This window comes from Papio anubis, chromosome 3, assembly GCF_008728515.1.
Source record: "Papio anubis isolate 15944 chromosome 3, Panubis1.0, whole genome shotgun sequence".
Lineage (NCBI taxonomy): Eukaryota > Metazoa > Chordata > Mammalia > Primates > Cercopithecidae > Papio > Papio anubis.
Window position 1 is genome coordinate 42477136 of NC_044978.1, and position 24440 is coordinate 42501575.

The window sequence follows — 24440 nt, forward strand, 5'->3', positions numbered from 1 at the left end:
GGCACCAAGACAGAGATTCAAGCAAGAAGAACAAGACTGGAATGTAGCTCCCCAGGCTGGGATGCACCTTGGGATGCATGCTTGGTCTCAAGGGACAGGACAAAAGCCCAGTCACTTTAACAAAGGTTAAAAACGTGATATGATCCATGGTAAACTGATGTGATGCCAACTTTCCACCCTGCCAGACCAGGAACAGGAGCAGTCCTGGGGACAGGGACAGGTCTAAGTTCCTCCCAAATGGGCAGAACCAGCTGGGAGGATGGCAGGGCTAAAGAAGCAGGGCAACTGGCAATGTTGTCTACTGTTCCTCCTGGGCTCTGTGATTCTCAGTGTCTAAGTATTGATAAGTAATTCAAAAGCACCAAATGTAACAGTAATTTTCTAGTTCCTGCTATAAAACCTAAAGCTTACTATAAGAAGACTAGCAGCAGTTTGTTTTGCCATTTTATTTTCAGCTCGTACGTTATTTCAGAGCTGATCAAAGGCATTGGTTGCAAAGAATAAAATAAATCACACATCTAAATAAACCACTAAAAAGTGTTAAATTGATTTAAGTGACTTTATGAATATTAATATTTAAAACTTCTCTGTCCCAAGCCTCTTTATGACTACCTATAGCAATAACTACCATTTTATCCTACCATTCTTCATCTTATAATATTACACAGTAAACTGTGTAAAAAACATTATTTCTTAGCATTGCAATGGAAATAGGATTTCAGCTGCTTATTTGTGGATGTAGATCTTGAATTTTATTCAGTCAATAAAAGTATACTCGATTAATGCTTTATTATACTCCTTGCATAGGTTGAGGTGAAGAAAGTACAATGTTTGTTTTCTGTTATTAAAGAAAACTTTGCCTTCCGCTCACATTTCTTTCCAGTACATTTGATTCTAAGCAACATCTATTTCAGGTTAGTTCCAGTGTTGAGAAACTTTGTAGCTTTACAATTTTGTATGTTTCGGTTATCTGAAAATATTGTTAAAGTTGTACAAGTGATTTTCATGGACTTTTTAAAAAATGCATAGGGGGAGGAAAAGGTATCCACAGTCCACGCTGTTAAGTGCAATACCTGTGAAAGTCCCTCAGTGGGAGGATTTGGGCACCAATGCATCCCATGCATCCACTTTGGTGTTGGAGTTATCCAGGCTGCACAGTTTGACAGCAGATCTATGAGTGAAGACACGCTGCGTGATAAATGCAACTCAGACATCTGGATCACAGTGCGAGCATTCAAAGGCACTTCTGAACTTCTGATGCATTTGTACTTACCCTGGTCCCCAGCCTTGTCCGTGGCTCATTCAGCATTTTCTCCACCTCGGCATGTCTTCATCTTTTTTTGTACTTCAGCAGCCTCCCTTCTCCCTGACAAGTCACCTCCATCTGCTTCTGTGTCAGTGTGGCCCTTCTGCACATGGCTCGCTGAGGAATTCTCAAGATGAAGAGCTGCACAGTCCTCCCTGCCTCTGCCTCAGTGCCGGCTCCTACCTGTCACTGCTCAGCACTCAGCGCCACACTGGCTTGTTTTGTCAATAACCATTTATTTGTTGCTGGAATAGTAGCAGCCATTACATCTGACCTCCCTGTTTCATCAATTATGGATAGATTATTGAATGTGAACATCTGCAAAAGCTTGCTGTTGAACTCGCCTCCTGGCTGGGATTAGATAAAGTACTAAACTGTTGTTTATTGTCAGGCCAAAACTCTACTGGGAAGCCAGGGAATTCCAAGAGTAGCAGAACCCCATCAGAAGTACCAAAAATCATTTCCTATTGCCACTGCTTCCCCTAAGATCCCAGACATTTATTATTTACACTTATTACTAGTTGTTATAACCTACTTGATAAAAGCTCTTGGCAGGCATCGCATTTCCAGTCATTGTCACTTCTGTCAGAATGGAAATGACTCATAAATTGTTTTCTTGTCTCTTCTACCACTGTGAAAGGGTAATACACGAAGCTTCTTCTGTGTGAAAGCATTCAGTGGAAGACTTTTCTACCATGTTTTATTTTAAAGGAATGTGTTCACACAGCCTGATATGGAAGCATTACATCGTGGATCTAAATTAGGGTTTACCGAGTTTACCAGAATAATGGCCTGAGGTGGAAAGGATATCAGATTGAACAGACAGAATATGCTCAACATGTTTTTCAAGGCTTTCGTGGATTTCTGAGAAAGGGAAACTACAATGAAATTTTATTGAATCCTGCCTTAAATGAGAAAGAAATCCAGCAAGAGGTATGATGAATAGATGATGGCTTTGCTGCCAGCGGGGAGAGAGATTTCCTCATGGTAATCAGTTCATGTGGAAATATAGAAATTTTCGTAGGATTAGTGTTTATTAAAAACTTCTAGGTAGTCACCCACAGATGTAAAACACTCCCTGATCCTTTTCGGCAGAGCCAGAAACCATTTTGTTCAAGGTGGCCAAGAGGAAGAAGGTTAAGTGGCCAGTGGGGAGAAGTTGAGAGACTTGTCACCATGCTAGTGACTTTTCACAGCTTACCTCTCTGCCTCATTTTGGTACTTATCAGGATAGAAACTGTATTTGTCTCTTATTATTCTAGAGTAAATGGAAGAAAAAATGTTTTATATTTCCTCCACAGATAAGAAGAATCATTCCAAATACTAGGATCCATCTGTCCACATTTAGCATAATGACTCCTTGGACTCGTAATGGGGGAAACTTTTATTTGTTTGAGAATATGATCAAACAAACCAAACACACCTTTAGATAGGGGGTTCTTGTGTCAGCCTGAAATTTCATTTAAGTCTTCTTCTATGAAGATTGTTTGCTGATACTTTATCTCTCCAGGACTGACTGTTAACTGAAATTTTTCATACACTTTTCATTTACCATAGGTATAAAGTGTCATGTTTTTTTCCCTTTTATTGAATGAAGTAGAATGCAAAAGTCAATACATACAACAGTTTGTTATAGCCATGTTAATGTTTCTACAGGTACTACTAGTACCTCCCAAGGGCTCTACAATAGTCATTCAACAATATTCAATGTTAACATAAGACTAGGAGCTAGGGGCACAATGGAGAGCAAAACAGATATGGATCCTGTCCTCGGGGTGCTTACAGTCTAACTAGAGGGAGACAGATAATAAGTAGACACGTTTCACAATGTGGTAAGTGCTGGAATAGCACAAAGAAGTGGTATGAGAGAGAGAGAGAGACAGAGAGAGAGAGAGAGAGAGTGTACAAGTACTGGAAGAGTAGGAGTAAAATGAGAAAGAACAATGCAGGCAGTGGGGCCTACAATTAACAAGGGCCTGGAGGCAGACAGAGCTGGGCCCATTCCTTAGTGAAAGGTCTATACTGCTCGGGTGAGATTCCTAGAGTCCTGCACATTGTAAGTCTAGTTGTAAATATTGACATTTCTGCTTTGGCAAAGCAAGTGACAACACCTGTTTGGTCAAATTAGATTTGACTGGCACTTTATTTGATTCAGTTTGCCACCACCATCTTTAGTTTCCATAAATAACTGAGAACTGTTATTATTGGTAATGTTATCATAGGTATAATGAAATTATTTGTCCCATTCACTTTGAATCCTCATAGAAACATAACCAAGTGAAGTGTGAGAATTTATCAGTAAAAAAACACACAAGCAACTTACTTTCTCTCATATCTTTTCTGACAAGGATGTCACTAATCATTGTGTGTAACCTGTGTCTACTGGCCTGTTTCTCCTGCCAGTAGACACAGGCTGAAAGAATCAACCTGTATTTTGTCTCACTGATACACATGGAAGGAAAAGGCCTTTATCTATTTACAGCCTTAGCTCTAAGGCAGCTGTTTTATCTTTCAGTGCTTCTCTGTTTTATTCTTGAGGTTCAAGAAAGAGATTCATTCAGATTACCTCAAGTATGAGAGTTGATTGTGAAGATTGCTGTGGCAAGGAGAGAAATCCTAATCCTACGAATTCCCAGGAGAAGCACACAGACCAAAAGATTTTTGGGAACTGGAAGACCCCTGGAAGACAAGGGGCTGAGTTTTCTTATTTCCCCCTCCAGAGCAGCAGCAGTCCATCGATTCACTCTGCTGACATGAGTCAGTTGGTCTCTTGCTGTTCCTTTATGTCTGAGCGCCCTCCCACCTCTGCCATTACTAACAACTCAGCTGCTCTGAACTCCCTAAGAGGACCTGATGACACTAAACTAATCGCTTTAATCTTACATTGCACAGAATTTTTGTATCAGGCTGCCTCAGAGATTGCCAGACTGCCAATGAATTGGCTACTCATTGTTCAAGGCTTCCTAGCAAAATGTAACCCGAGATCTCCAATGGATTTCCTTAGCAAAAGGTTAAGGGCTGGGGACTGGGCACAGTAGCTCATGCCTGTAATCCCAGCACTTTGAGAGGCCAAGGCAGGTGGATCGCAAGAGCCCAGGAGTTCAAGACCAGCCTAGGCAACATGGCAAAACTAAAATAAAAAAAATTAAAAAAATAAAAATAAACAAACAAACAAAAAAAGAAGGTTAAGGGCTGGGAAATTTTCTTTCAAGAAACTGTAAATATAACTCACACTGTGATTGGGCTGTACAGGATAAATATTCTACACTTTTTGATTTATAGTACAGTAACAATTGAGAGTTAGAATAAAAATTATTCATCAATATGTATCTTGTTAAGGTAATACAAAACTATAATGACCAATTTAGGAAATGGCAGTTTTGAGCCATATGTTCCAATTTACTGTTGAGGAAAACTTTTATTTCTAACTGCATATGAAATTTTGTCTCATTATTTTGAGGTTTCAGAGTCATCTGGATGTTGGATGTTTAAAGAGAGAGTTTTAGGTGAAAAAAGATTCTTGGAAATTTTCTGATGTATATATGTTTTACAGCTTTTGAAAATGCATTGTAAACTCAGCATGTGAAAGATAATTGGGTATTCTTAATCAAGCTATTACATTTAAGGCTAATCTTGATTTTCATCAAATTCTTAAAAACTTCTGACTGTAAAACAAAAATTTGCTATTTTTGTACAGCACTGATCATTACATTTAGTTGCTGTTTAACATTAACCAAACAGTATTGTTAACTGAGCTTTCCTTTCTGTCATTTATTCCAATGTAGGGACATTTTAAAAAAGCAGTTCCCTGAAACTCTGCAGGACTTATCAAATGAGGAGAGAGTATGAAAATAAAATTTCAATCAAATGCAATGATTCATCCCTTTGCTTCTTAAAAAGAAAGTTTAAAGAGACAAAGCAAATTGATCAGGAATTGTGAAGCCAAAGATAAATTAGTGAAAACAATTAGGACATATGTTTGACTATTAAATATATCAATGTAGAGTTCCAAAATCCAAATCATACTTTTGGAAGGGAGAATTTGAGACCATTTGATTCATCTCCATCATCTAGTAGACTTGTAAACTGGAGCACGAGGTAACTAAGTGACTTGCCCAAAGTCACACAATGAGCTCATGGCAGAAGATAAATTAGTGCTCATGTCTTGCAATACTCAGCCTTTCCTGCCCTTGACCATACAGCCTCCACTTCAGGTGCTGGGCAATGTAAGCCGTCAATGTATGAGAGATACTCTGAATGATGAATAATGGATTTCAGGGAGAAAGAGTACATACTCAGATGATCAATATTAATAATTACAAGGCCAGACTATTCCTGATTTAAGAGTGTAGTTTCAGCAGAATGCAAAAGATGTAACCACTTTTGTGTGTTATAGTTTACAAAGCTACATCCCTGATTGTCCTCAGTGTCCATTCAAGATAACATATTTGTAGAAAAGAATTGGTGTTTTTATTGCGTGTCAGATACTATGTCTTTTCATAAAGTATGTAAGAGCCTTTAAGTGATGTGGGGCCACTGCTGTTTGCCTTCATGTGTATTATCTTCCACCAGTGCCTATTTGCTGGCTCCTCTAAAACAGCCCTGAATGCTGTGGCTGCCCAGTCTGGTCCTCAGCCTGTTACTGCAGTGCTTGTCAGAAATCATTAGCCACTGATTCCTTTGACTAATGTTGCAGTTGATTGTCTGAATCATGTTCAGACACTGTAAATGAGGCAGAAACATCCTCTCTGCTCACCAACTGTGAAATGGCTAAAGGGGGTTAGATTGCCAGAAATCAGAATAAATGTATTTCCAATAAGATTTGACAATGATTTCAAGCTCAAGATGGCAAACTTGATTTTTTATTTCTGTATTTCTCATTACGTAAGTATAAATCTGTATCTTTGCCTTTTTTCCTCAAAGGAATGCATTGTATGGAGAACAGTGCTAAACTTTTGCTAGAAAATGACACAGTTTGGATTTTGGGTAGGGGATGTATGACACAACATTAGCTATGCTGACTTTTTATGGTGGGGAAGGAAGAAACGGGTAAAAAATGTACCCTGGGCAAAGGACTCATAACTTCTTGTTAACAGAGAAATCTGTTTGATGTTCTTTATGGTTTTGTAGACAATGTTTGATCTAGTTGGGTTTATTTAAACCCTTCTAGTTCTCTTGGACTTGTAGACAAAACTGGAAACAAAACGTCGAAATATGGCTAACCTGTAGGGGTTTCATTCTCATTTATTTCAGAGTGTCCTGCATGACTTTCTATAAGTCTGTGGGGTTTGGGGAGGGAAAACAGCCACCTTTCAGTACTGGGAGGACTGTCACAAGAAGAATGGGCTTATTTTACTGTCTCACAAAGCACAACCTTGGCCAGCAGGTGAGAGTTACAGATTTTGCCTGAGCTGAACCAATGTTTTTCTCAGGTAACTCTCCAGTGATTGAATGGCTAGCCTCACTAGGAAATAATTTCCTATCATGAAAATTGTTCAAGCGAAGGCCAGCTGAGGGTTTCTCAACGGTGACACTCTTCACATTCTGAGCTGCATAATTATTTGTTATGGGGAAGGCTATGGTGTGCATTGTAGGATGTTTAGCAGCATCCTTGGCCTTGACTCATTAGATGCTAGTAGCACCCCCATCCCCCAATAATTATAGCAACCTAAAACATCTGCAGACATTGCCGAATGCCATCTGGCAAGGGCAAAATAACCCCCATTTGAGAACAACTAGGGTAGATAAGCACTAAGGCAAATTAAGCAATTGTTTTGTTCAAATCCTTAGGCAGTACTTTTACATAGTTCATCTTATTGGAACCTTGTAACACTCCTTCAAGATAGACTTTATTCATTTCCATTTTGCACCTGAGGAAACAGGCCCAGAGGGATTAAGTCACCTGGCACCTGTCAGTCAGCTCAGTAGAACACCTGCCAGACTCAAAAACCTATGATGTTTGGAGAAAATTTGAACACCCAGAGGAAGATTTCATTGCCTCACAAGGCTCCTCCAAGACCTGGTCTATGTCTTCAGAGTAGGAATCCTTACTGCTTCAAACATTGAGTTAACTCAGGAAGAAAGAACAATGGGAAGGGTGGCAAGCAGAGAAAGGAATAGGTACAGAGGAAAAAAATTAAGAAGTAAAATAAAAAGATTTGTGTTCATTGAAATTTTTGCAAAATTGCAAAGCTCCCATCTCAAATAGGCTACATTCTAGAACTTGTTTCATATGATGGCTTCTATGGTGTTTTTTTGCTTGTTTGTTTCTTTCACACAGAAACAGTGGTAGTTAAGGTCACCAGCCAGAGAGCAGAGGCCCATTTAAATTTCATGTCACTGACCTGTGTGATCTGGTCATAGCAGTTTGAGCTGTACATGCATAGTGCTGTGCCAGAGGGAGAAAGAAAAGTACTTCCTCTCCTTTCCCTAGGCACAGGAACAATGCTGAATAAAATCTTGAAAATTTGGAAAAACGGAAAACGAGGCAGCCACTTGCACCATCTTGAATGCGGCAAATTTAACCAAACATGTTGAAGTGCTCAGAAAGTAGAAAGACAAAAACTATGAATGTTTTTAAAGTCCTGCAGAAGACTATTGTTATGTGTATGTAGAATAAAGGAATGAAAATGAATGACCTGCCTTACCTTCTCTACAACAAATTCTTTCTTTGAAATAAAAAAGATAAATTGCCATTTGAAAATTTGTACCTTAATATATCAGTTAAAACTTCAATAACTTAGTCCACATTACTAGACAAACATTCTGTGAATGCATTTTAAAACACACTTTCTATTGGACATTGCTGCAGCTATGTATCCTAGCAAAGCTTTCTCTTCTTTCTCATTGTACCATTTATTCTCATTTCCAGACTTCTGCTCCAGCATCCCCAATTCTGTTATTCCTTTAAAATGCAGATAGGGTTCTTATATGAAGATAGAGTTATTATAGAGTTCTCATATGAAGCTTCTCCTGGTTGTATTCCTTCATAGTTCTTACAACTATCTGAAATTTATTTATTTATTTATTTATTTATTTATTTATTTATTTCATTACAAATAGTTTTCCCATTGCCCAAATACAATGTAGGCTGCAATGGGCCAGGGATTTTGTATTATTGGCTGCTGTATCCATAGCACCTCGAACAAGGCTTTGCCCATAAAAGACACTCAGTATTTGTGTAATGGATTAATGTTTTTAGACTAAATTTTTAGCCCTTTATACAGACTTACAGCACTATATAATTTCAATGTCTGTAAGTCTTATTTCCTTACATAGTAAGGTCTTTAAGAGCAGAAATATAATTTTAAATCTAGCAGCCACATCTAGTGGAATGTACTGGAAGAGTTCTTTGCATAATACATTGGTTCTGAAGGTTGGGCATTATGAAGAAAGTGGTAACAAGGTAGAATGGAAATAGCTGCAGTTCCCTTTACAGGGATCATATCTGCTTCTGCGCATTTCCCTCTTCCTTTTTTCATCTCTTCCACACTTCTGTGATAAGGGACATTGAGAAAAAGCTGTGGAGCTTCTAGACAACACAAAGGTACGGTAGACAAAGAAAAAAAAAAAAAAGGTTAAAAACCAGTACCCACTTAAAAGATTAAGAGATCATATCAAAGGTTAGATTTCAAGCCAAGGCAACTGACTTTTTATTTTATAACCTTTGCCCCCAAATTTTCCTGCCACACACTGTCTGAATTATCTTACTGTACTTTATTAAACTGCATAAAATGTAGTTTAGAAGAAATAATGTGGGGCTAACAAACATTTTCTTTTTAAAACTGCAACTTCCTCTGCTAGAATTAATGGTGTTTGAGTCATTCACACCTAAGTATAAGTATGAATAAATTTAGTCAACTCCTTTTTTTCTCTCACTTAGCTGAGGAAATTGCCAGGGAAATACAAGTGCTCAAGTTAAAGGAGATGACCAAAGGGGTACAGAAGAGATGTCAAATTATTGCAAAATTTTTCCCAAGGAAGAACTTTTACCCAAGGAAAAGAGAAAAAAAAAAAAGAGATTTTCCTTTATCATTTTCGTTTTTCTTTTTAAAGGAGCAAACAAAAAATGAATTTCTAGGAAAGCATATCATGAGGCATCATTGTATGATGGAATTTTTCTGTATCTTGATTGCAGTGGTGGCTACATGAATATATTCATGTGACAAAATAGCATAAAACTTATACACACACACACAAGTTCATGTAAAACTAGTGAAATCTGAATAAGGCCGGTGAAATTTAAATTTTTTTATTGATATATAATAGCTATACATATTTGGGGGTTACCTGTGATATTTTGATACCTGTATAAAATGTATAATGCTCAAATCAAGGTAATTGAGATATAGATCACCTCAAACATTTATCCTTGCTTTCTGTTGGGAACCTTACAAATTTTTTAGCTATTTTTAAGTATATAATAAATGATTATTAACTACAATTTCCTAGCTATTTTGAAATATATCATTATTATCTATAATTTCTCTACTGCACTGTCAAACACTAGCACTTATTTGGTTAGCACATAGTACTTATAAGGTCAGTGGGTACATATCAGTGTCAATTCCCTGATTGTGATATTGTATTATAATTATGAAAAAAGTCATCACTGTGAAAAACGGAGCGAAGGGTATGTGGATCACTCTATATTATTTCCTACAACTCTATGTGACTCTACAATGGTCTTTAAACTTTATATTTTTTTATAGTTTAAGTTCTAGGGTACATGTGTAAACGTTCAGGTTTGTTACATATGTATACGTGTACCATGTTGGTGTGCAGCACCTATTAACTCGTCATTTACATTAGGTGTATCTCCTAATGCTACCCCTCCCCCCTCCCCACAATAGGACCCAGTGTGTGATGTTCCCCTTCGTGTGTCCAAGTGATCTCATTGTTCAATTCCCACCTATGAGTGAGAACATGCAATATTTGGTTTTCTGTTCTTGTGATAGTTTGCTGAGAATGATGGTTTCCAGCTGCATCCATGTCCCTACAAAGGACACAAACTCATCCTTTTTTATGGCTGCCTAGTATTACATGATGTATATGTGCCACATTTTCTTAATCCAGTCTGTCACTGATGGACATTTTGGGTTAATTCCAAGTCTTTGCTATTGTGTATAGTGCTGCAATAAACATACGTGTGCATGTGTCTTTATAGCAGCATGATTTATAATCCTTTGGGTATATACCCAGTAATGGGATACCTGGGTCAAATGGTATTTCTAGTTCTAGATCCTTGAGGAATCACCACACTGTCTTCCACAATGGTTTAACTAGTTTACAGTCCCACCAACAGTGTAAAAATGCTCGTATTTCTCCACATCCTCTCCAACACCTGTTGTTTCCTGACTTTTTAATGATTGCCATTGTAACTGGTGTGAGATGGTATCTCATTGTGGTTTTGATTTGCATTTCTCTGATGGCCAGTGATGATGAGCATTTTTTCGTGTGTCTGTTGGCTGCATAAATGTCTTCTTTTGAGAAGTGTCTGTTCATATCCTTTGCCCTTTGTTCATATCTGTTCATATCTGTTCATGTCTGTTCATATCCTTTGATGGGATTGTTTGTTTTTTTCTTGTAAATTTGTTTGAGTTCTTTGTATGTTCTGGTTAGCCCTTTATCAGATGAGTAGATTGCAAAAATTTTCTCCCATTCTGTAGGTTGCCTGTTCACTCTGATGGTCATTTATTTTGCTGTGCAGAAGCTCTTTAGTTTAATTAGATCCCATTTGTCAATTTTGGCTTTTGTTGCCATTGCTTTTGGTGTTTTAGACATGAAGTCCTTGCCCATGCCTATGTCCTGAATGGTATTGCCTAGGTTTTCTTCTAAGGTTTTTATGGTTTTAGGTCTAACATTTAAGTCTCTAATCCATCTTGAATTAATTTTTGTATAAGGTGTAAGGAAGGATCCAGTTTCAGCTTTCTACTTATGGCTAGCCAATTTTCCCAGCACCATTTATTGAATAGGGAATCCTTTCCCCGTTTCTTGTTTTTCTCAGGTTTGTCAAAGATCAGATGGTTGTAGATGTGTGGTATTATTTCTGAGGACTCTGTTCTGTTCCATTGGTCTATATCTCTGTTTTGGTACCAGTACCATGCTGTTTTGGTTACTGTAGCCTTGTAGTATAGTTTGAAGTCAGGTAGCATGATGCCTCCAGCTTTGTTCTTTTGGCTTAGGATTGTCTTGGCAATGCAGACTGTTTTTTGGTTCCACATGAACTTTAAAGTAGTTTTCACAAATTCTGTGAAGAAAGTCATTGGTAGCTTAATGGGAATGACATGGAAGCTATAAATTTCCTTGGGTCAATTTATTATTAGCTATAAATTGCCTTGGGATGGCACTTGGGCAGTATGGCCATTTTCACAATATTGATTCTTCCTATCCATGAGCATGGTGTGTTTTTCCATTTGTTTGTGTCCTCTTTGATTTCACTGAGCAGTGGTTTGTAGTTCTCCTTGAAGAGGTCCTTTACATCCCTTGTAAGTTGGATTCCTAGGTATTTTATTCTCTTTGAGGCTATTGTGAATGGAAGTTCATTCATGATTTGGCTCTCTGTTTGTCTGTTACTGGTGTATAAGAATGCTTGTGATTTTTGCACATTGATTTTGTATCCTGAGACTTTGCTGAAGTTCCTTATCAGCTTAAGGAGATTTTGGGCTGAGACAATGGGGTTTTCTAAATATACAATCATGTCATCTGCAAACAGGGACAATTTGACTTCCTCTTTTCCTAACTGAATACCCTTGATTTCTTTCTCTTGCCTGATTGCCCTGGCCAGAACTTGCAACACTATGTTGAATAGGAGTGGTGAGAGAGGGCATCCCTGTCTTGTGCCAGTTTTCAAAGGGAATGCTTCCAGTTTTTTTCTATTCAGTATGATATTGGCTGTGGGTTTGTCATAAATAGCTCTTATTATTTTGAGATGCATTCCATCAATACCGAATTTATTGAGAGTTTTTAGCATGAAAGTCTGTTGAATTTTGTCAAAGGCCTTTTTTGCATCTATTGAGATAATCATGTGGTTTTTGTCTTTGGTTCTGTTTATATGCTGGATTACGTTTATTGATTTGCATATGTTGAACCAGCCTTGCATCCCAGGGATGAAGCCCACTTGATCATGGTGGATAAGCTTTTTGATGTGCTGCTGGATCCGGTTTGCCAGTATTTTATTGAGGATTTTTGCATCGATGTTCATCAGGGATATTGGTCTAAAATTCTCTTTTTTTGTTGTATCTCTGCCAGGCTTGGTATCAAGATGATGTTGACCTCATAAAATGAGTTAGGGAGGATTCCCTCTTTTTCTATTGATTGGAATAATTTCAGAAGGAATGGTACCAACTCCTCCTTGTACCTCTGGTAGAATTTGGCTGTGAATCCATCTGCTCCTGGACTTTTTTGGATTGGTAGGCTATTAATTATTGCCTCAATTTCAGAGCCTGCTATTGGTCTATTCAGGGATTCAACTTCTTCCTGGTTTAGTCTTGGGAGAGTGTAAGTGTCCAGGAAATTATCCATTTCTTCTAGGTTTTCTAGTTTATTTGCGTAGAAGTGCTTATAGTATTTTCTGATGGTAGTTTGTATTTCTGTGGGGTCGGTGGTGATATCCCCGTTATCATTTTTTATTGCGTCTATTTGATTCTTCTCTCTTTTCTTCTTTATTAGTCTTTCTAGCAGTCTATCAATTTTGCTGATCTTTTCAAAAAACCAGCTCCTGGATTCATTGATGTTTTGGAGGGATTTTTGTGTCCCTATCTCCTTCAGTTCTGCTCTGAACTTTCTTATTTCTTGCCTTCTGCTAGCTTTTGAATTTGCTTTTGCTTCTCTAGTTCTTTTAATTGTGATGTTAGGGTGTCAATTTTACATCTTTCCTGCTTTCTCTTGTGGGCATTTAGTGCTATAAATTTCCCTTTACACACTGCTTTAAATGTGTCCCAGAGATTCTGGTATGTTGTATCTTTGTTCTCACTGGTTTCAAAGAACATCTTTATTTCTGCCTTCATTTTGTTATGTACCCAGTAGTCATTCAGGAGCAGGTTGTTCAGTTTCCATGTAGTTGAGCAGTTTTGATTGAGTTTCTTAGTCCTGAGTTCTAGTTTGCACTGTGGTCTGAGAGACAGTTTGTTATAATTTCTGTTCTTGTACATTTGCTGAGGAGTGCTTTACTTCCAACTATGTGGTCAATTTTGGAATAAGTGCGATGTGGTGCTGAGAAGAATGTATATTCTGTTGATTTGGGGTGGGGAGTTCTATAGATGTCTATTAGGTTCGCTTGGTGCAGAGCTGAGTTTAATTCCTGGATATCCTTGTTAATTTTGTGTCTCGTTGATCTGTCTAATGTTGACAGTGGGGTGTTAAAGTCTCCCATTATTATTGTATGGGAGTCTACGTCTCTTTGTAAGTCTCTAAGGACTTGCTTTATGAATCTGGGTGCTCCTGTATTGGGTGCATATATATTTAGGATAGTTAGCTCTTCCTGATGAATTGATCCCTTTACCATTATGTAATGACCTTCTTTGTCTCTTTTGATCTTTGATGGTTTAAAGTCTGTTTTATCAGAGACTAGTATTGCAACCCCTGCTTTTTTTTGTTCTCCATTTGCTTGGTAGATGTTCCTCCATCCCTTTATTTTGAGCCTATGTGTGTCTCTGCATGTGAGATGGGTCTCCTGAATACAGCAGACTGATGGGTCTTGACTCTTTATCCAATTTGCCAGTCTGTGTCTTTTAATTGGACCATTTAGTCCATTTACATTTAAGGTTAATATTGTTATGTGTGAACTTGATCCTGTCATTATGATATTAGCTGGTTATTTTGCTCATTAGTTGATGCAGTTTCTTCCTAGCATCAATGGACTTTACATTTTGACATGTTTTTGCAGTGGCTGGTACCAGTTGTTCCTTTCCATGTTTAGTGCTTCCTTCATGACCTCTTGTAGGGCAGGCCTGGTGGTGACAAAATCCCTCAGCATTTGCTTGTCTGTAAAAGTTTTTATTTCTCCTTCACTTATGAAACTTAGTTTGGCTGGATATAAAATTCTGGGTTTAAAATTCTTTTCTTTAAGAATGTTGAATATTGGCCCCTACTCTCTTCTGGCTTGTAGAGTTTCTGCCGAGAGATCTGCTGTTAGTCTGATGGGCTTCCCTTTGTGGGTAACCCGACCTTTCTCTCTGGCTGCCCTTAACATTTTTTCCTTCATTTCAACTTTGGCGAATCTGACAATCATGTGTCTTGGAGTTGTTCTTCTTGAGGAGTATCTTTGTGGCATTCTCTGTATTTCCTGAATTTGAATGTTGGCCTGCCCTACTAGGTTGGGGAAGTTCTCCTGGATGATATCCTGCAGAGTGTTTTCCAGCTTGGTTCCATTTTCCCTGTCACTTTCAGGCACTCCAGTCAGACGTAGATTTGGTCTTTTCACATAATCCCATATTTCTTGGAGGCTTTGTTCATTTCTATTTACTCTTTTTTCTCTACACTTCTCTTCTTGCTTCATTTCATTCATTTGATCTTCAATCACTTATACTCTCTTCCAGTTGATCGAGTCGGTTACTGAAGCTTGTGCAATTGTCACATAGTTCTCGTGTTATGGTTTTCATCTCTATCAGTTCTTTTAAGGACTTCTCTACATTGGTTATTCTAGTTAGCCATTCATCAAATCTTTTTTCAAGGTTTTTGGTTTCTTTGCACTGGTTACGTAGTTCCTCCTTTAGCTCTGAGAAGTTCAATTGACTGAAACCTTCTCTCGACTTGTCAAAGTCATTCTCCGTACAGCTTTGTTCCGTTGCTGGCGATGAGCTGCGTTCCTTTGGAGGGGGAGGTGCACTCTGATTTTTTGAATTTCCAGTTTTTCTGCACTGCTTTTTCCCCATCTTTGTGGTTTTATCTGCCTTTGGTCTTTGATGATGGTGACGTACTGATGGGGTTTTGGTGTGGGTGTCCTTTCTGTTTGTTAGTTTCCCTTCTAACAATCAGGACCCTCAGCTGTAGGTCTGTTGGAGTTTGCTTGAGGTCCACTCCAGACCCTGTTTGCCTGGGTATCAGCAGCGGAGGCTGCAGAAGATAGAATATTGCTGAACAGCGAGTGTTGCTGTCTGATTCTCGCTCTCGAAGCTCCCTCTCAGGGGTATACCCCACCATGTGAGGTGTGAGGTGTCGGTCTGCCCCTAGTGGGGGATGTCTCCCAGTTAGGCTACTCAGGGGTCAGGGACCCACTTGAGCAGGCAGTCTGTTCCTTCTCAGATCTCAACCTCCGTGCTGGGAGACCCACTGCTCTCTTCAAAGCTGTCAGTCAAGGGCATTTACCTTTGCTGAGGTTTCTGCTGCTTTCTGTTTAGCTATGCCCTGTCCCCGGAGGAGGATTCTACAGAGGCAGGCCAGCCTCCTTGAGCTGTGGTCGGCTCCACCCAATTCAAGCTTCCAGGCGGCTTTGTTTACCTACTTAAGCCTCAGCAATGGCGGGCAACCTCGCTGCCGCCTGCCTTGCAGTTAGATCTCAGACTACTGTGTTAGCAGTGAGGGAAGCTCCATGGGCGTGGGACCCTCTGGGCCAGGTGTGGGCTATAATCTCCTGGTGTGCCGTTTGCTAAGACCCTTGGTAAAGTGCAGTATTAGGGTGGGAGTTACCCAATTTTCCAGGTGTTGTGTGTCTCAATTTCCTTTGGCTAGGAAAAGGAATTCCCTTCCCCCTTGCACTTCCCAGGTGAGGCGATGCCTCACCCTGCTTCAGCTCTCGCTGGTTGGGCTGCATCCACAGACCAGCGTCAGCTGTCCGACACCACACGACCCAGTGAGATGAACTCGGTACCTCAGTTGAAAATGCAGAAATCACTGGTATTCTATGTCGCTCACACTGAGAGCTGGAGGCTGGAGCTGTTCCTATTCGGCCATCTTGGGTGTGCCCTAGGTCTTTAAACTTTTTAAAAACAAATTAACTGGAACAGTGTTTTTCTATAAAGGCTGGCTGGGCAGAGGGGTGGGAGATAGTTTCATCTAATTTGGAAAAGGTAGGCCTGAAGTGATAGTTCTCATAGTGGTTTAAAGTTTCAGTTGTTAAAGCAAATATATGGGCCAAGATTGGTGGAATTTTATGTTTTAATGGTTTCTAAAATAAAGCTATAAAAGAGAGGAATTGCAGTGGGGTGAGAAATAGGAAAACAGAGGAAGTCAGAAAGGAGGATGAATACCAAATACAGTTGTTCCCACAGGCAGGTTCCCAATCCTTCAAATCCTGTATTTTTTAATCTACATTTGCTTGAAAAAAATTCACATTACATAGACTCATGCAGTTCAAACCTGTGTCGTTCAAGAATCAGCTGTAGTTCATTTTTGTCTGTCCAAGGTACTCTCCTAACTGGTAGTCCTAAGCATAGAAAGGAAAATAGACAACTGGGTGCTCGAAATTATTAGACATAATAATGTCTTCTATGTGTCTCCATAAAGGTGCCAAAGCTCAGGCACAAAATTTATTCTTATAAATTTTAAATTCCTATCTTCTGAGAGGGCAAGGATTTTTTCTACTTTCTCTAAGACAGATAGATATTCTACTTTTTTTTGACAGTTGACAATGTTGGACTTAAATTCGATATTCCCTTAGACTATTGCAGTAAAAATAAATTAATAATCCTTAAATTTCATTTTACAACAACACTTCTTCAAAGAATCTGTAGCATATCCCCAGCATTGTTCTTTTGTACACTCTCATTTTTTCTGGTGAGTATTCTACTAGTTTTGTTTTTAGGTGACCAATAGCAATTATTTAATTTTAAGAACTTTGGATTTTATTTGAAAATGTTTTTACCAAGTACATCTATTTCATTTTGGTAAGAAGATAGTCTGTTTTCTTTGAAGTCATAGAAATTGTTTTCAAAGCTTCATTTTCATTACTCACTGAAATTATTGGAGCAATTGGATAGAGTGGCCATATAGCACTCAATTCTTATGAGGTGTATAAACTGGCTTTGCCAACTTTGGTAACTTTGGTATCATGCCGTTTGGTGTCCATTGAAACTTACACAGTAGCACGCTAAATTAATGTTCTCCTCTGTCTTTTGACAAAGGTTAAGTTAGTTCCCTTGAACTTTAAAGATAGATAAATTCATTTATATTTTTATATTGTATATATTTTCAATTCATCAAAATATTTGTACCTGGGGATCCTTTATTTTTACCTATCTCTGATTTGCAATGCTAGATTTTAACCATCCCGATCCTGGCTCTGTTTCCAACATACTGTCTGCCACAGGGATAGTCAATCAAGTGCAGTGCGCCCCTCAGATTGCCACACTGTATTTTCTTATAATACTTGAAGTATTCTTTGTAAAAATCGTTCCACTCTTTGTCTAGTGATTCAAGTTGATCAGTATTTATTAATTTGTAGATTATACCTTACCTGCTGTAAGCAGATAAAGTTGCTATAAAGCTGCTATAAAGCCGTATAAAACATCTGTATCTTTTTTAAAAACTTTTATTTTAAGTTCAGCCGTACCTGTGCAGGATTGTTATATAGGTAGACTTGTGTCACAGGAGTTTATTGTACAGATTATTTCATCACCCAGGTACTAAGCCTAGTACCCAACAGTTATCTTTTCTGGTCTTCCTCCTCCTCCCACCATCCATTCTCAAGCAGGTCCCCAGTGTCTGTTGTTCCCCTCTTTGTGTCCATGAGTTCTCATCATTTAGCTCCCTCTTATAAGTGAGAACATGCAGTATTTGGTTTCCTGTTTCTGTGTTAGTTTACTAAGGATAATGGCCTCAAGCTGCATCCATGTTGCTGCAAGGAACATGATCTCATTCTTTCTTATGGCTGCATAGTATTCTATGGTGCATATGTACCACATTTTCTTTATCCAGTGTGCATTTATGTGCATTTAGGTTGATTCCATGTCTTGGCTATTGTGAATGGTGCTGCAATGAACATTTGCACGCATGTGTCTTTATGGTAGAATGATTTATATTCCTCTGGGTATATACCCAGTAATGGGATTGCTGGGTTGAATGGTAGTTCTGTTTTTAGCCCTTTGAGGAATGGCCACACTGTTTTCCACTATGGTTGAACTAATTTACATTCCCACCAACAGTGTATAAGCATTCTCTTTTCTCCACAACCTTCACCAGCGTATGTTGTTTTTGACTTTGATAATAGCTATCCTGACTGATGATAAATGGTATCTCATTGTGGTTCTGATTTGCATTTCTCTAATGATCACTGATACTGACCTTTTATCTGTATGCTTTTTGGCCACATGCATGTCATCTTTTCAAGTGTCTGTTCACCTTCTTTGCCCACTTTTTAATAGGGTTGAATTTTTCTTGTAAATTAAAACATCTGTATCTTCTACAGAATTTGTAGTAACATATTATTTTTCCACTCATTTTATTGCTTTTTAGTTTGAACTACACAATTTGCCAATCCACTGTGTTTTGTCTAGTAATCTTTTTATGACTCCACCTGTATGCACTCCTCTCTCCCACTGCAGCTTGTGTTCCTGAGGAGCAGAGGGTGTGTCTTTGATTTAGAGCAGTTCCTTTGCAAGACCCTCATGTGAATTTCATGTGATTGACATTTTTCCTACTTGGTCAATAATGAACTATACTTGTCCTACTGCCTATATGTTTCCTGTTTTTCTGTAAATTGTTTAAGGAAATACCCACACTCACTCCACTCTCTCAACCCACAAAAAAGATCAGTTGTCTTTACTTTGAGGAGGGACACTCCTACCCGGAGCTGTTCACTGGTGGCTAATTAACAGGTTCCCAAAGAATTCTTGTCCTAATATCTACATAGCACTTTATATTATCTCACAGTGCCACAACATTCTCAGAGGTAGACTTTCTTTTTTACTATGAGGAAATTAAACTTAAAGAGATTTCCTGGCCCAAATGTGTTGGGTATGGAAGGCTAGCACATGAATCCAAGTATTCTTATTCTAAGGTTAGTTTTCATTTCAGCAGGCCACATCTGTCTCCATGGGGAAGCTACTATGGAATCAAGTACAAGGCCAAAGCTGTTTTTTGCCCCTCTGCTCCCAGGAATTATTGCACAGTGGTGTGGGATAGGAGCCATCAACACTGAAGTATCTACCTGTATTTTCTTGGGAACCTACCCTTCTATCCATGGGTTGAAGAGTCACACCTCACAGATAAAATTGGGCACCTCTGATTGTTGCCACGTGCTTCAGAGCCCATGGAGATCAGGGCCATGAGAGAGTGGTGCAGTATAAGCACAACTTTAGGCCTGGAAAAACCTGTCTTCAGTCATTGTTAATTCACATAGTTGTATCAGTCCAAAGTCTGGAGCACTGAACTGTAAATTCCTTGAGGGTTACAGGCATATTCTCATCTACTTAAGATCCTGTGGTCTAACATCGTGCCTGAGACACAATAACGGTATTTGCTGAAAAAAACAAATGAACTATTTTGGCAGAAAATATAATTATATTCGATCTTTACTTTAAACTTCTAGAATGTCATATAAATTATATGTACCTTAAAAAGACACCAGAAAGTCTCTTCCCAAATATTTTGATATTTGGATTCCAAAAGATCTCTTATAAATTCACAAAATTCAGAGGCACTGCCCTTTAACTCAGAAAGGTCTACGTCAATTCATATCAGATTAGATCTAAGTGCTACTTGTTGTGTAAGACAGGGTGAAAAGAATATTCTCAGGTTTACACAGGGTTATTAGGAGACTTGAAAATGAAAATCAAAGGTCATAATAATGTATATTTCAAAATTGCTAAAAGAGTACATTGTTAACATTCTTACCACATTAACAAATAGTAATTTGGTGAGGTGATAGATATGTTATTATTTATTAAAAATAGATACATTTTTAAAGTACAAAAAAAATCCCCAAATTTTGAACTTTGTGGTTTTAGCAGGAATTAAAACCCTGGGTCAATATATAGCCATAAGTTTTAACAACAGCATTATGTCAAGCAGTCACTTGCAAACCACATGAAACTCAAATTTTATGAAGTGTCACAATAGCCTCATTGAAATTATTTCCCAAATATTGACACTAAGAAAGCAAACAAAATATCAACCATGCCGCTCAGACTTAAACCTTCTAGGCTGCCTGATTCAGGCAGTAACAGACAAGGTGTTTTTATGTCGTCCCTCACACTGACTCTGTCTTCCAAATGCCGTCAAATGACTTTTGCTAATTCTTTCTTAGAAAATGTGCAAAAAGGATTTCCATAGAGGTCTTTGGAGATTTCCTGTGTCCTCATGTGTGTAATAGGTTGGGTCATGTAATAATGAAGGAAAAAGGAAGAACGGGGATTCTATTTTACGTATTTTTCTCCTTCCGGCCATTGAAAGAGGGAAAAAAGGAAAAGGGAAAATTATACCATACAGATGATGTCAGTGTTAAATTAAATTGAGATCACATGTTTGGCTGTGGCAGCTGTAATCTTTTGATTATTGAAGAGATTGTTGGTAATGAAATACATTTGTAAGAAATATTTTTAGTGTAAACTGTATACATGCACAAACTGTGAGCTATGCATCTAATAAAATGATAGATTTAGAAATTGCCTGGTACCTAAATTCATGTTTTTCAAATAGCTATTTATAGAAAGAAAAGTGATATTTAAGCTATCATAGTAGAATATTATAATCTGCCTTATATTACCTTAGATAATAGTCCCATATTTTAAAATAATGTAAAAACCATTCAATTATTTATTCATGCCTAAGTTATATAAATTGGAAGATTTGGGGAATTGTGCAAGAAAAGAATTATTTTATCCAAAAGTAAGGCCTCACTGTCATGGCTTAAAGAGATTGCCACAAAACAAGTTATACTACAGATAAAAATAAACCAAACCAACATGAATTTTTAATCAATAAAATTTTTTATAGACATTAAAAACAAGTATTAATTTTAAGTTTTTATCTTATGAAATGAAACATCAGTGTATCTGGCTGTGCTATATGTTCAATATGTATTTCTCTTCCTGATAGGTCCTTGACACTTACTGTAAAATCTCCACAGAACTGGATGATGATCTCAGCCTGGGGAGAGCCTATGAAGCCATAGCCAAGGTCCTGCAGAGGTAAGTTAGCACATCCTCGTCTTGCTGTCACTGTGAATTCACTCAACTGTGAAAGGCTTAAATTGTTTGAGGTCTGTCGCTTTCCATTACCGCCTGCTTAAATTTTAAGCAGTGCCCTTCTTAAGTGACCCTTTCGTCGTAAGTTATTTTAAACCATTTTGGTATTTTAAAATACGCATCTAAACTCTTCTTTGTCTGTGCCTCCTTCGTTGTATTTTCTTTTTGGTTTTCTGTAAGTTTAGTGATGACCTTGAATAAAAGAGAAAAAAATCGGGTCACATCTCACAAGTTAAGAAAGCAGAGAGCACAGAAATATGTAGTACGCTTCAGTGGCTGTGGCTCACCGTAACCTTTCCAGATCTCTTCTTTGAGGAAAGTTTCCATTTATGCTTCAGTCACGCTTTTCCGTTAAGACAGCTCTCCTTTGAGCACATCTGGATAAACAACTGGAGTTAAAACCAATCTTTCCAATATTTCATTTAAAACAGAAAATGTTAGATACATGAACAACTTCTGATACCTATTTTTCCATGGAAGGCGTATCATTCATCCTTCAGTCATTGTCTTGCGATCATTGTTTACTCCATTTGATTGTTATAGAGTAGCATTATGACTTAAGAAATAATAACAATAAGAGAAGTTATCGGTTAAGGCCTTGGTTTTTATTATGTTATCTTATATCCAAGATACAGCTTTTTAACAATAGTAATGTTGGTAGCAGTAACTATAGTAACAGATATAGATTGTGTTAAGTTCTAATTTCTTTCCATTTATATCAGTTGTAAACACATACAAGGAGGTGTTTTAAAAGTAAAACTGTTATTTGAAAGACATTTGAAACATTAAAAAGTACCTAGTGAAGTAAAATTGGAATCATTATATAAGTACCATTACTAATATAATAATCATAGTTTAAAATATCAGTACCAATGAAATTAAAGATATCCCACAAAATAAATAAAATGCAGTAATCACTGGATAAATGGTTTAGGAACGCAGACATATTTAGAAGGAGAGGCCAGGCACGGTGGCTCACGCTTGTAATCCCAGCACTTTGGGAGGCCGAGGCGAGCAGATCACCTGAGGTAAGGAGTTTGAGATCAGCCTGGCCAACACGGTGAAGCCCCCCCTCTACTAAAAATACCAAAGAAAAAAAAAGATTAGTTGGCCATGGAGGTGGGCTTCTGTAATCCCAGCTACTTGGGAGGCTGAGGCAGGAGAATCACTTGAACCTGGGAGGTGGCGGTTGCAGTGAGCCGAGATTGCACTCCAGCCAGGCATCAAGAGTGAAACTCTGTCTCAAAAAAAAAAAAAAAAAAAAAAAAAAGAAAAGAAAAGAAAAGAAAAAGAAAAAAAGAAAGAAAGAAAAAAAAAAAGGAAAAGGAGAGTATGGGTGTTTACCCAAGAAAGACAGAGCCAGTCATGGGTAAGGCAAGCAGCCTGTGAATGTTGTGATCCTTCTAAATAAAGATTGGTAACTAGTCCATGGAAGACCAACTCAGCTATTTTTTAAAACTTTTACTTCCAAACAACAACCCAGAAGATGCAGATGGTTGAATACAAAGAAGAGACTGATAAGAATTCAATTTATGTCTATTTGGAACAAACCAGCTCTGCTGATTGTACATTTGATTATGAACTTACTTGACTCTGCTGTTATCACTGCCCAAAAATCAGCAGAAAAGGACTGCATTCTTTGCTTTGCTTTGTAGGAGCATATAAATGTATCCCCTAACATGTTTATAAAATAATTTTTACAAAATGACATTTCCATTGTGTTCCAGCATAACTAGAGAGATAAGCTGAGTGTGGTGGTGGGGTCCTGTAATCCCAATTACTTGGGAGGCTGAGACGGGAAGATCTATGGAGCCCAGGAGTTTGAGTCCAACCTGGGCAACATAGCAAGACCTCATCTCAAAAATAAATTAATTAATTAATAAAGAGATAAAACTTCAAGGGAAAAATTTATTTATAAACATCTACTAAGCACTTACTATGTCACAGGACAAATATTGAAATGTCCCTTTGGTTACTGATGGTCTTTATAATTATTTTTGAAACTTCCAGAGACATAAGCCTGTCTTCAAATAATTCTCACCTCTTAGCTTTGTTTCTTATCTGGAATATTTTAGCCTCCATCCTAGGATTTGAATTCCTGGTCGATACAGTCAAAGCTAAGTGAAGAGCTGAACAATTATCTGGTGAATTTTGGCACTAACAGGCAATCTGATGTTTTAATTTGCCTATTTAAGTATTTTTGGAGCTTGGGAGTGGGACGGGACAGAGCTATATTTGATGTATCATGAAGCTGAATGTGTTTTGGGTAGGACTGGGGACCATTCTGTTCCAACACTCTCAGCAGCCTGCCAATGTGCCTGAGGGCAAACATTTAAAGGAGCAAGAAGATTTGTCCCCATTTTACTTTTATGCCAAGTAAACTAATTCTTTTTGTAAGAATTCCTGGCTAGGCACAATGGCTCACACTTGTAATCCCAGCACTTTGGGAGGCCAAAGTGTGAGGATCACTTAAGTGCAGAAGTTTGAGACCAGCCTGGGCCACATAGTGAGAACCTATCTCTATTTAAAAAAAAAAAAAAAAAATTAATTAAAAAAAGAATTCCCATCTACTAAAGTACAATAAAGCCACCAGTGATTTCATGGTAGACATGCATTCTTAATTTTATAATTTATACAATGCACAAGACAGTGCAGAGGATGCTTATTCTGAGGTCGTAGTGAAAAAGTGTCCCAAGGCCACAACCAGCTTTCCAATCCAAATCTGTGATTTTGCAGCATCGTTGTTGGTTACAGAGGAGCACTCAGGGAGTGCAAGCCTCCACATATTATTTCAGCATCTGTGCAAAATAATTCAAAAGGGTGATCTACTAACAGGCAGATGTTTCCAAACCTAAAATTCTATAAGATAGACAACAGCATCCTGAATAGCGTAAAGCATTATTAAATCAAGTCCACTCATTGAATAAATGCTTTGATGTAAATTCTGTGATCATTTTTAGAACATTTTGCTTGAAAGACTTGATATCCTTCAGTAAACATGCATGTGCACA

General features: G+C 38.0%; 1 protein-coding gene across 2 annotated transcripts in view; it reads left to right on the plus strand.

The window, feature by feature from the left end:
- Window positions 1–24440, plus strand: part of TTC29 (tetratricopeptide repeat domain 29) — a 256428-nt gene that overhangs the window by 97799 nt on the left and 134189 nt on the right. For both annotated transcript variants that reach the window (XM_009207668.3, XM_003899247.5), the window contains one exon: window positions 21281–21372. In XM_009207668.3, coding sequence (XP_009205932.2) covers window positions 21281–21372 — 92 coding nt within the window. The remainder of the gene's footprint in view (window positions 1–21280; window positions 21373–24440) is intronic.